The 12,063-nt window shown below is 46.0% G+C and overlaps 1 protein-coding gene across 1 annotated transcript; it reads right to left on the bottom strand.

The window, feature by feature from the left end:
* Nucleotides 1–6,321: 6,321 nt before the first annotated feature.
* On the bottom strand, nt 6,322–7,260 carry LOC123361845 (putative olfactory receptor 52P1). Its single transcript, XM_045002016.1, has one exon. It carries the CDS (start codon nt 7,258–7,260, stop codon nt 6,322–6,324), a length of 939 nt encoding a protein of 312 aa, XP_044857951.1.
* Nucleotides 7,261–12,063: the final 4,803 nt, after the last annotated feature.

Here is a 12,063-nt window from a genome sequence, read left to right as displayed (position 1 = left end):
GAGAGCCTGAGAGTGGGGAGAGGTGATCAGGGATTGAAAGAAAGGGAGATCGGTTTCAAGGCAGTCGCAGCAGGCAGGCAGCACCTACTTAATGGTTAATCTAACATAAAAACTCCAGAACCACTGTGTTGGGAACACCCCTGAGACAGGGCCCAGCACACGGAGTGCGCATGCTTCTCCCCTACACACTGTGGCTCCAATTCCCACTCCTGTTCAGATGGGTGGGGGTAGATGGGGGAGTTGATCTCACACCCATTTCTCTCCTGTGCTGACTTTGGGGAGGCAGCCCCTGGGACCAAGAAGAGTGAAACTTCTGAGTCAGGGGAGCAGAGAGGATCCTCACCTACTGATAGTATGTGGGGGGGATTTAAAAGTCCCCTCCAACAGCTCAAGTCATGCCCGCCCTCCCCAGGCAGTATCCTCCTTACCCTCAGTTCCCCTACGGGAAAGCAGCTCTTCTTCAACTTCCTCTCCCCGTGGAGGTAAAGCAGGAGCCCCACCCTATATCTCCCAGCGATTTGGTGCATGTGCTGTTAGTTTGCCTCCCTCTGATCCCGGCTCCAATAAGTGCCATGGGCAAAGGGAATGGGGGGCTCAGCAGGCAAACCCTGCAGGTACCACACTGGGTGGGGGGGCAGCACCCAAACCCTGGCAGAAAACTGGGGTGAGGGGTTATGTGACCTTGTGGTTCCCCGCCCCCATGTGTTACCTGTCTGCAGGTTAGGGATGGGAGCAGTCTGCAGCACCCCCGGTTAGTGTGGGTCTCACCTGTGCGGCACCCAGAGTGCACTCCCCTGCCTGCCAGGAGTGCCAGGGGAAGAGCAAGCCCTTTCCTGGGCAAGTGTGGGTCTCTTAGGGGATGACAGTGCATGACAACTCTCAGCACAACCTAGATAGCAGGGAGGTGCCAAGCCCCAGCCGAGACACAGAGATCCTGGCACACGTGCCTTACCTCCTCCTCTCCTACATCACCAACCTCAACCGACCATCCCACACATCAGATCAAGAGCCTCTTGCAGCCCAGCCCCCATGCTAGGGAGGGGGGCCCTCTGTCCCTGGAGATTGGGGAGCCCTGGACACCCCTGCTCCCACTGCAAGAGTTACCTGGCTGAGTGCCTGCTTGGTCAAGCTGCTGCTTGGGTCTGCTGGTGCATGTTTCTCACCTGGCAGGCTGCCTGCTTGCCTCCGTAAGCCCAGTGGCTCTTGGTCGGCAGGTCAGGTCATATAGGAGGTATCAAAACTGGCCCCCTTCAATACGTCACTCTGTGCCATCATCCCGACCACCCATGTCAAAGGCTGGCCTGGGGTTGACCCCCCAGTCCTATAGTGATCACTTAGGACAGGGGCTAGGGTTTCCGCACTCTGGGTGGTCTTTCTGCACCAGCCACTTCCCTGACCCGCTCGCTGATCACTGCATGACATTAAAACCACATACAATTCATTAAACAGCAGCTGTAAGAAAAACAAGGAACAAATGGAAAAGTTAAGGGAAACAAGGAACACATTTGCGGGCATGGGAAACCCCACAAACTGCTGTTTCTGGGATGTTAAAAAAGTTCACAGTCTGTTCCTCACACGTCCCAGGTCTCCCTCTCTCCCAGCCCTGGCTGCGCTGCGATGATACCACAGGAAAGACACCTGCTCTGGCAGTGGCCATGGTCCTTCAGGGTCTAGGTGCCAGGACTCTTGTGCTCAGCATCTGCCATCCCATTGGGTTCATGTCCCCCCTTCTGAGTCCAGCCTTCAAAGCCCTCCTGTCTAGCAGCATCTCCCTGTACTGGGCCCTCTGCCCATGGCCCCACTTTGATCTCCCCAGCTGCTTATTGAGCTTGGCTGCCGTGTTATTTGTGGCTGGTCCAGCATCCACTATCTTGGCTCTGTCCCTGCAGCTCCATGCTGTAGCTCAACTCTGACTCCTCATAGGAGCAGCGGGTCTCTGCTGCCCCAGCTCCTGCCTCTTGTCTGCTGCAGCCCCCAGCTCTGCCTCAGCACTGCCGCTCTGCCTCCAGCCCAGCTCTGCCTCTCTGGGCTGCTTCTCTGGCCCAGGCTGGTTGCCAGACGTCTAATGAATTCATAGCCCAAAGTCACTTAAAGAAGAACCCCAAAATAGTCCAATCTATGTCTTGAAGCAAAGGGTTTTTTTATTATTATTATTATTATTATTATTATTATTATTAAACAACTCTGTGGTGCATTCATGAAGTAACAAATGAAAGTTTTTGTTAGCTAACTAGAACAGATTTGATTATTTAAAAAAAAAAAAAAAGCTACAAGCCCCAGCAGGAGTTCGTCCACATTAGCAAGAAAGGTATGAGATGAAAATCAAATTCATATTCAAAACCCCAATACCGGTACTTGTATCCTGACTGAGGGTTGGCAGATGTTTCAAACAAAAAATGGCAAACGAGGGCGTTAAAAATAGCCTAAGAGGAGCCCAAAACATATGTAGTGTAAAAACAAAAATAACATTATATTATTTATGTCTCAATGCATTCAATGCCCATATTTTGTGTTGAATTAATTTGTCACTGTTAGCCTCTAAAAGGCAATATTTCATCCTCGCTGTCTACATCAGAAATAGAATGCTTCTGCTGAGAGTCCTACATCAGCAGTGACCAGTAAAATCATTTCTTTTGTTGCAAGAAGAATATTTTCTAAAAGTTCCTTTTGCATCTTGTTGTGCAGTTTCGTGTTTATGAAGTTCATCTGAGAAAACTCTCTTTCAACTACAGCGTTGCTAAAAGGTAGCAACAGCAATGAAAGGGCAACTGAGCCAAGTTCACTAAAATCTTTATCCTCAGTGACATCCATGTTTTGGAGAACTTCAACCCAGAACTGATCAGCTTGGTTGTCCTGAGTATGAGGCCAGAGAACCATAGGCAAAACTCTCCACTGCTACTTCAACTATCCAAGGACTCCACCAAAGAATGGCAAAAATGAGATCTCTGCTAATCTATCTCTTGAAGGGCTGAGCACAGTAGAATCACTTAGAACTGGAAGCAATTCAATCACCTGGATGTTTGGTGGTAATCCATGTTTCACCTGTTTCACAATCTCCAACATAAAATCTCAATGTCTATATTTGACTTCTTCGACGATGGGAACAGTTAGTGTGTAATTTGAAAGTTCCAGCTTAAAATCAACTGTGTAAAGTGGTAAGTTATTTAACTCAAAGTTCATGTCATAGTAAAAAACAGCAGTCCAGTTCTCAAAAATACACAGTTCCATTACTCTCACAAAGAAGCACTAGTAGAATTTCCACAATTCCCTCAGTAGCTTTCCCTAATTACCACTTTCCAACAGAAACATTTGGTTTATCCTCCAGGCTTCCTGAAGAATTGGAAGTGGAAACATCAGGTAAATTTGGTTCACTGGTGTGACAGTGCACCCCATAAAGCTTCATGGAAATATGCTTATGAATGTATATTGTGACGGGGCAAGGCCAGATGGCTATAGGAAACTAGTGAGAAACAGGTATGTTAGCCCCAGGCTAAACAAATCCTTGTTACCGTGGTAACCAAATGGCAGTGGCTCCATGTTAATCAAGACACCTGGGGCCAATTAATATTTGTGGGTGGAAGTTGCACTGTTGGCGAGACTGAGCAGTACACACCATAGCAGGGACAAGGAAGGAGGCCCTGAGGTAAGGGTGAAGTGGAGCTTGAGGAAGTGGGTGCTGCTGAGTGGAAGTAGCCCAGGAAATTGTACGTGTCCTGTTTCTAAAAGTTCAGTGATCATAGCTGATACTATTAGGGTCCCTGGGATGGAGCCCAGAGTAGAAGGTGGGCCAGGGCTCCCCCTTCCCCCCCCCCCGATTAATCACTGAGACTGGGAGACAACAGACACTGTGCAAGGGAGGATAGTTTCTCCTCACCTCCCTTGCTGGCTTATGATGAAAATGGCTCAGTAGACTGTGACCCTTGTCTCTAGAGACAGAAGGACTATGTGAAGGGTCACAGTGAGCCTCTGAGGCTAGTAAAATCCGTCAGGAAATGTGGGACCCACAGAGACAAGGTGTCATAGTTAGTTAAGGGTTAATGCCTTTTTTACCTGTAAAAGATTAAGAAGTTCACCTAGCCTAGCTGGCACCTGACCAGAGGAACCAATGGGGTAACAAGATGTTTCAAAAGGAAGGAGAGAAGTTTCCTTTGTTTAGTCATTTTCAGTTTTCAGCCAGAGTGAAAAAGATCAAGGAACCAGCCTCTTATCAGAGTAGTAAGTTTTAGAAAGGAATAAATAGGTTTATGTTTATTTCTTTGTAACCTGTCTTGTGCAATTAGAGGAAGAATCAAATTGGGTATTTGGGTATTTTCATTGGTATAATTAAGTTTTTGCCCAAGGGAGCATCCTCTGAGTTTTGAATCTGTTGTCTGTGAGAGTAGCTGGTATGTTAATCTCTCCCAGAGGGTTTTCTTTTACCTTTCTTTTCTTTAATTAAAAGCCTTTTTTTAAAATAACCTGATTGATTTTTCCTTGTTTTTAGATCCAAGGGGTTGGATCTGGATCCACCAGGAGTTGGTGGGAGAAAGGAGGGGGGATGGCTAATTTCTCCTTGTTTTAAGATCCAAGGGGTTTGGATCTGTGTTCACCAGGAATTGGTGAAGTCTCTCAAGGCTACGCAGGGAAGGGGGTGCTTGGGAGTGGTGGCAGCCAGACCAGATCTAAGCTGTTAATTGAACTTAGAGCTTCTCATGCAGATCCCCCACATCTGTACCCTAAAGTTCAGAGTGAGGAAGGAACCTTGACACAAGGACAAAGCATTTTCACAATATATATGACATAACTGGAATATGTTTTATGCTATATATGCCATGTAACATATCTCTGTAAAGGTTATGATCTACTTAATCTATTCCTCCTACTTGTATGCATGTGTCATTATTGTATTCAAAGTTCTGAATATTGGCTGGGTGCTTGCTTCTTGAGAAAAGAAAGTGCAAATTAAGTGCCCATTCAAGAAACACTTAAAAGACAATGACTCTTGGAAGGCTCCAATCCACATAAGAAGTCTACCTGAGGACATTCAGGATAGCATGTAAACAATGGCTGCTGCCTGTAAAAACTGAGTCATGCATGGACATGTGACTTGCCTATGTGACTCCAAAACTCCATCTTGGAGCTGGACTTTGCATAGGAGAGAGGAGGGGGGTCTCCACCCACAAGAGAATGTCTATTTGAACCTCTGGGAGACCCCTCTATTTGGTCTTCAGCTGACTCAAGAGATAGCCTCTCCACCCCCAAGGATACCTGAAAGAAACTGGAACAAAGGACAGTAACTACGGGGATGTGAGTGATTGCTGGACCCAGACTAGAAGGAGACTAGTCTGTAAAAGGAAGCTTACTCGAACACTACTGTGGATGAGGTTTTCAGTCTTCTTACTGTATTAGACTCAGACTTACATTTTTTATTTTATTTTATTTAGCAATTCACTTTGTTCTGTCTGTTACTACTTGAAACCACTTAAATCCTACTGTCTGTATTTAGTAAAATCACTTTTTACTTATTAATTAACCCAGAGTATATATTAATACCTGGGGGGGGCAAACAGCTGTGCATATCTATCAGCGTTATAGAGGGTGAATAATTTATGAGTTTACCCTTATACACTTTATACAGGGTAAAATGGATTTATTTGGGGTTTGGACCCGTCTAGGAGTTGTGCATCTGAGTGTTAAAGACAAGAACACTGCTTAAGTTGATTTCAGTTAAGTCTGCTGCTTTGGGGAACTTGGTTCAGACACTGGGCCTGTATTGGAGCAGACTGGTGTGTCTTGCTCAACAAGACAGGGTGCTGGAGTCCCAAGCTGGCAGGGAAAGCAGGGGCATAAATAGTTTTGGCACATCAGTTGACAACCCTAAGGGGGTTTCTGTGATCCAACCCATCACAACCGGAACACTGCATAGATGATAAAGGAGTTCAGCATTATAGTTTCTTTCTGTGTCTTTGCTTATCAGAAAGGTAGCTTCAATTCATTGAACAAATCAAGAAACTTGTTCACACAGGGTCCACCTTGTGTCAGAAAGCTGCGGTATATTCTGGTGGTCTGGAAGTCATGGAAAGCTGAGTGAAATGGCTTGCAGGGGTGGGGGCTGACAGTTAACATAGAAAGAGATCAGATGATGGTCAGAGAGAGGGATCTCAGCAATGGAGAGAGCAGTGCTTGGTGATGGAGTGAAGAGACACTAAGTGTGAGGAACTTCTCATACTGTGAACTTCCACATTGCTGAGCTCAGCCAAAGTGGGACACAGAACCCTTGATTAAGGAGGAGCTATTCTTCCCCCTCTTGTCACACAGGTTTAAAGTTAGTGGTCCCAGGTATCACATTCTGCAGGGGCATTTGCCCACTTTGTCACGGAGCTCTTTGGTTTTGACCCCATAAATGATAGGATTGAGCATGGGGGGAAGGAGGATATAGAGGTTGGCCAAGATGATGTGAACATGGGGAGCAATGCCCTGACCAAACCGGTGTGTCAGAGTCGTGAAGAGGAAGGGAGTACAAGATGTCAGCATCACACAGATGTGGGCAGTGCAGGTGTTAAGGGCTTTCTGGTGGGCTTTCTTAGAGGAGATTCTGAGGATGGCCCTGGTGATCTGACCGTAGGACAGGGCGATGAGCGTCAGGTCTAACCCGATGACTACAAATGTTATCACCAAGCCATACGTCCTGTTGAGTGTGGTGTCCCCACATGACATTTTCGACACAGCCATGTGCTCACAGTATGTGTGGGGGATAAGGCGGTTGGCACAGAATGGCTGCCTGCTGAGGAGAAGGGGAACTGGCAGAATTAAGAGAACAGCTCTTGTCAAACCCACGAGCCCGAGCTTAGCTATTCGTGCATTGGTGAGGATAGTGGCATATCTGAGAGGGTTACATATGGCAACGTAGCGATCAAAGGCCATTGTCACGAGGACAGCTGAGTGTGTCATAGACCCCGCATGCAGGAAGAACAACTGGGTGAGGCAGCCACCCACAGTAATGCCTCTGAAATTGAACCAAAATATACACAGTGCCTTTGGGATGACAGAGGTAGACATGGTGATGTCTGTGAATGCCAACATGCAGAGGAGCAGGTACATCGGCTTGTGCAGGGTCTTCTCTTTCCCTACAACACACAGAACCATGAAATTTCCCAATAGGGCAATAGTGTAGAATATAGAGAAAGGGATGGAAATCCAGATGTGGGCAGCTTCCAGGCCAGGGATGCCCGTTAGGATGAATGTTGAAGGGTCAGAGGGAGTGAGGTTGAAAGCTGCCATGAGGTGGTGGATATGTCGAATGGGCCCAGAAAGGCTCAAGGTACCTGTAGAGAGAGAGAAGCACAGTGAAGGGGGTTACAAACTTAAAAAAATAATACAGTAAATATTTTATAGTTATAAACTATATAGAAAGGGGGGTGAGCAGTGAGGTGGTAACATTTACAGATTGCACCAGATTATGTAGGACATAGTGAAGTCCAAAGAAGTCATCAGAGAGAGCTAAGCAAGCCAGGTTAATGGTCAGCATGCTGGCAGACGTACTTCAATGTCAAGAACTGCAAACGTGTCCACCCATTGGAGGGAAAAGCTTGAATTCCTTAAACAGCTGACAAGGTTCTAATTTAACTGTATGAATGCAGGCGAGGGACTTGGGCATCATGGTTCACAGCTCAGTACAACCATGCTCACAGTGCAAGCATGGACAAAACTAAGCAAAACCTTGGGATCCATGGGGAATCATACAGAAAATACAATGTCATGAGATCAGTTAGTCAATGTTTCACACTCCTCTGTGCTCCTCTGTGTAGTACTGAGCACTCTTCTCACACAGGATATTGCAGAACTAGAGTGGTTCAGGGAAGGGCAGCGAGAATGATCAAAGACTGGGGTCTCATATGGACTGGAACTGGTATTTTTACCTTAGAAAGGAAATGAATAAGAGGCGATATGAGAAAATTGTAGAAGTTACTGACTGGTAAAGAGGAGATGGAGAACGTGTTCTCCCTGTCTCATAACAAGATCAAGAAGACATTCAATTAAGTTGAAATGTGGCAAATTCAAAACAGATAAAAACAAAATGCTTCTTCACTGAATGGCTAGTTGGACTGAGGAAGTCATTGCCACAAGAGGTAGTTGGGACCGTGAGGTAAGCCAGAGTCATGATGGGGTTTGGATATGTACATGAATAGTGAGACTATCCAGTAACAATAGTTACAGATAAATAAATAGTTTGGAAAGCCTATATGCCCACATGTTTCAGGGGAAAAGCCAATCTCTAGCTGTCAGACATTAGGGTGACACCCTCATAATGGTTTTCCTTCCATACATCTACAACTGGGTTTCTTCCACCTTGTTCTGCAGCACCTGAGGCTGCCACTGTCATAGAGAGAGGACACTGGACTAGATGTACCGTAGGTCTGCTCCACGGTGCAATTGCTATATTGTAAAGGATCCAAGTTACCTTATGGAAACATACATTATCCTGCTGGACTATGACTTTGTGCTAAACAGAATAGGCAGGAAGGGCACAAGGATCTTGATATTTAGGGCTACAGGCCTGCACCTCTGTTACTTCCCTCATTTCTTTTGGTGAGACACTTTCTTGCAGGCACCCAGCTTTGTCTGAGACATAAATTACTGACAATTGTAAGCAGAGACATGTCAGCAACTCAGCTGCTAACCCTTCTCATGCCTGAATATTGATGTCTGCAGATGACGTGAAAATTGGGGGATTGTAAATAATGAAGAGAACAGGTCAGTGATTCAGAGCAATCTGGATTGTTTGGTAAACTGGGTCGAAGCAAACAATGTGTGTTCTAATATAGCTATGTAGATATCTGCATCTAGGAACAAAGAATGTAGGCGGTGCTAACAAGATGAGGACTATTGTGGAAGTGCAGGAATTTGAACAAGAATTGGGGCATGAATGGGGTAATTAGCTAAACATGAGCTCCCAGTGTGACCCTGCAGCCAAAGGAACCAATGTGATCCTGTGATGATAACCAGGGGAACCTCCAGGAGAGGTAGAGGAGTTATTGTACCTCTGTATTTGGCAGTGGTGTGACTGCTGCTGGAATCCTGTGTCCAGTTCTGGTGTCCCCAGTTAAAGATGGATGTTGATACATTGAAGAGAGTCCAGAGAAGAGTCACAAGAATTAGTAAGTATCAGAGGGGTAGCCGTGTTAGTCTGGTTCTGTAGAAGCAGCAAAGAATCCTGTGGCACCTTATAGACTAACAGACGTTTTGCAGCATGAGCTTTCGTGGGTGAATACCCACTTCTTCAGATGCAAGAATTAGTAAAAGATTGGAAAACCTGCCTTCCTTTTTTTGATAGACTTGAGGAGCTCAATCTGTTTAGTTTAACAAAGATGGTTAATGGGTGACTTGGTAACAGTCTGTAAGTACATACATGGGGAACAAATATTTAATGATATGATTTTCAGGCTAGCTTACAGAGGTGTAACAGAATGCAATATCTGGAAGTTACATAAATAGCATTCAACAACAACAAGTGGAAACACACAGGCTGCAGTTTTGTTGCTTGCCAGGAAAAACATACCCTGAGACCACCAACCTGTGCACTTGGGGCTAGGAAAAGTCCCAGTGCTGGCCTTGGACCAACAATCTCCAGATAAAACTTTATTTCAGCATCCACAACCCCCAGTGCTACTCACCTGTCCCTGTATACCCCCTGATTGCACCGACCACCCTCAGCGCTGGCTGTTTCCCTGTGTACACCCCCTGCCTGCCCCCCACAACTACCAGCAATGCCTTCCTGCCCATTTACATGCTACTCCCTACTCCACAACTCCCACTGGTGCCCGCCTGTCCATGTATACCCCCTGCCTACCCCAGATCCAACAGCGCTTCCCGCCTGTCTATGTTGTCCCCCCACTCCCATAACTTCCAGCCCTGCCACACTGTGATACCCCTCACCCAGGTCCAAAACCAGGTGCCAAACCCCACAGTGACACCTGGTTAAAGTCAGGGTCTCACTGCACTGGGGAAAAGTGGGGGATCAGCCTGAAGATCCTTTCTGGGGGCAGAGGGAACCCCAGCAGTTGCATCAGATGCAGCTCACCCTGTCAGAGGGGAGGAGCGTGGAGCAGACCCAATGGCAGGGAAAGAGGACATAGAGACTGCAAGTAGCCAGCATGACTAATCCTTCCTCAAAATGACACACAGTTTTAATGTATTGCAGCCCGTTAGACATACTTTCCTGAGGCTGCTTTTCCATGTTGGCAATTACTGGGGTTGCTCACAGGTGGAGGGATGGTGTGGATGGGGGATGGTATCAGAGACAATCTGTGACACTGTGGTCCACATAACGTTACAGTCTGACACACACCCCCTTCCCCAGGAGGCCTTGTTACACCTTATTGGTCAGTGCATTAGGCAGGATGTGCATTTCCTATTTCACCCTGTTTCAGGACTCCACGCCATTGTGATCTGGACACTGCGCATCACACCGTCAAGCCTCCCCCTACCCCCACCCCACACACTGTGTGTTCCCGAACCGCCTGGTGAGTTTTCCAACAGCGCTTGGTTTCCCCTAAGCCAGAAACATGCTTTTATTTTTACTGCCTTTTGGTGCTTCACATGCCCTCCAGACCCAGAGATGTAGGGGCATAGAGAACAGACCCCTCTCCCCCATGAAAAAAAAATGGTTATCCTAATTGTTCTGAACCTTTAAGCCTGTGAGTTTGAGATTTCAGCAACTCTCCTGTCAGTTCTTCTTTGATCCAAATGAGCTCAACCATCCTTAGAGGCCACAGGACAACTCCAGCTGAAGTCACTGGAGTCTCATGGTTGGTGTAAATGACATCAGTTATGTAAGTCCCTACATGTGGACTTAGAGTGATCTCAATGGAGCCAAGGTTTCACCCTTACTGTTTAACTTTTGGCTTCGGGTCCTTCTACAGAAAGTGCTATTCTGTTCGGGTGCTGGAAGAGTCTGAAGGAAACACCCAGTTTATGTGGCATTCTGAGACTGGGCATGAAAGATGGGGATTTCAGAACATGTGGGCCCTGATTTTGCTCTCAGGGAAGCCTTTGTCAATCTGGAATGATCCACTGAAGGCAGAATGTGAGAGCAGAATCTGGCCACTGTGCAACACATTCTTGTTGTGAACCCTCTGGTAACACAGATACCCACTGCAGAAGCTCTGGCTATTCTTGCTAAAAGCACAGTGAAGTTACTGAATTGGAAAACTTGAGTGAACAAGAGCAAAAAACACACAGCTCCCAAAAAGGAAGCTACTGAGACAGATAGAAGGACACAGTAAGAGACAAAGAACTGATCTTAAAAACAAAGATTTGTCTAAGCTATTTCCAGTACATTTCTAGTTCCAATGTTACCAGGTAAATCCCTTGGTGTTTCACACAATACTAAACAGTTCAAGTCGCTGTTCTGGTGAATTCCTGCCCAGCTGGTTCTTGACATGAACCCTGGAACCCTTCCTGAGCCCTTAGCACTATCTTCAATGCAGAAACAGGCAACTCACCGACATCCTGCTCATCATGGAGAGGAATTCTCCTTTCTGTGACAGGAAGGCAGAGTCCTGAGAATCAGCTCATGAATCTCACATGTCTGACACTCAGCGTGCTGGACAGCAACCTTTATGATTCCCCTGAACATTCCCTGTGGACTCTCAGATTGGACGGGACTCCTGGACAATTCCCTTGGTTCCGTGATCAGCTGGAAGAGCAGAAAATAGATCAAGGAGAACATCAGCTTGAGAGCCGAGTGCAGGGGACTGGACTAGATGGCCTCTCAAGGTCCCTTTCAGTTCTGTGATTCTATGATTCTATGATCAGTGATAATTAGGGCTGTCAATTAATCACAGTTAAATCAAGTGATTAATGTATTTTGAGTTAACTTGATTAAAATTAATCATGATTAATCACAGTTTTAATTACACTGTTAATGCTAGAATACCAATTTAAATTTATTATAAATATTTTGGATGTTTTCATACATTTTCAAATACATTGATTTCAATTACAGCACAGACTACTACGTGTACAGTGGTAACTTTATATTATTATTTGTATTACAACTATTTCCACTGTAAAAAGATAAAT

The sequence above is a fragment of the Mauremys mutica genome, chromosome 1 (assembly GCF_020497125.1).
Source record: "Mauremys mutica isolate MM-2020 ecotype Southern chromosome 1, ASM2049712v1, whole genome shotgun sequence".
NCBI lineage: Eukaryota > Metazoa > Chordata > Testudines > Geoemydidae > Mauremys > Mauremys mutica.
The sequence above is the reverse complement of the archived record's forward strand: the minus strand, read 5'-3'. Positions and strand labels throughout refer to the sequence as shown.

Excerpts from the sequence above, each read along its gene's own strand:
- LOC123361845 (XM_045002016.1), bottom strand. The coding sequence starts at position 7,260 with ATGGCAGCTTTCAACCTCACTCCCTCTGACCCTTCAACATTCATCCTA.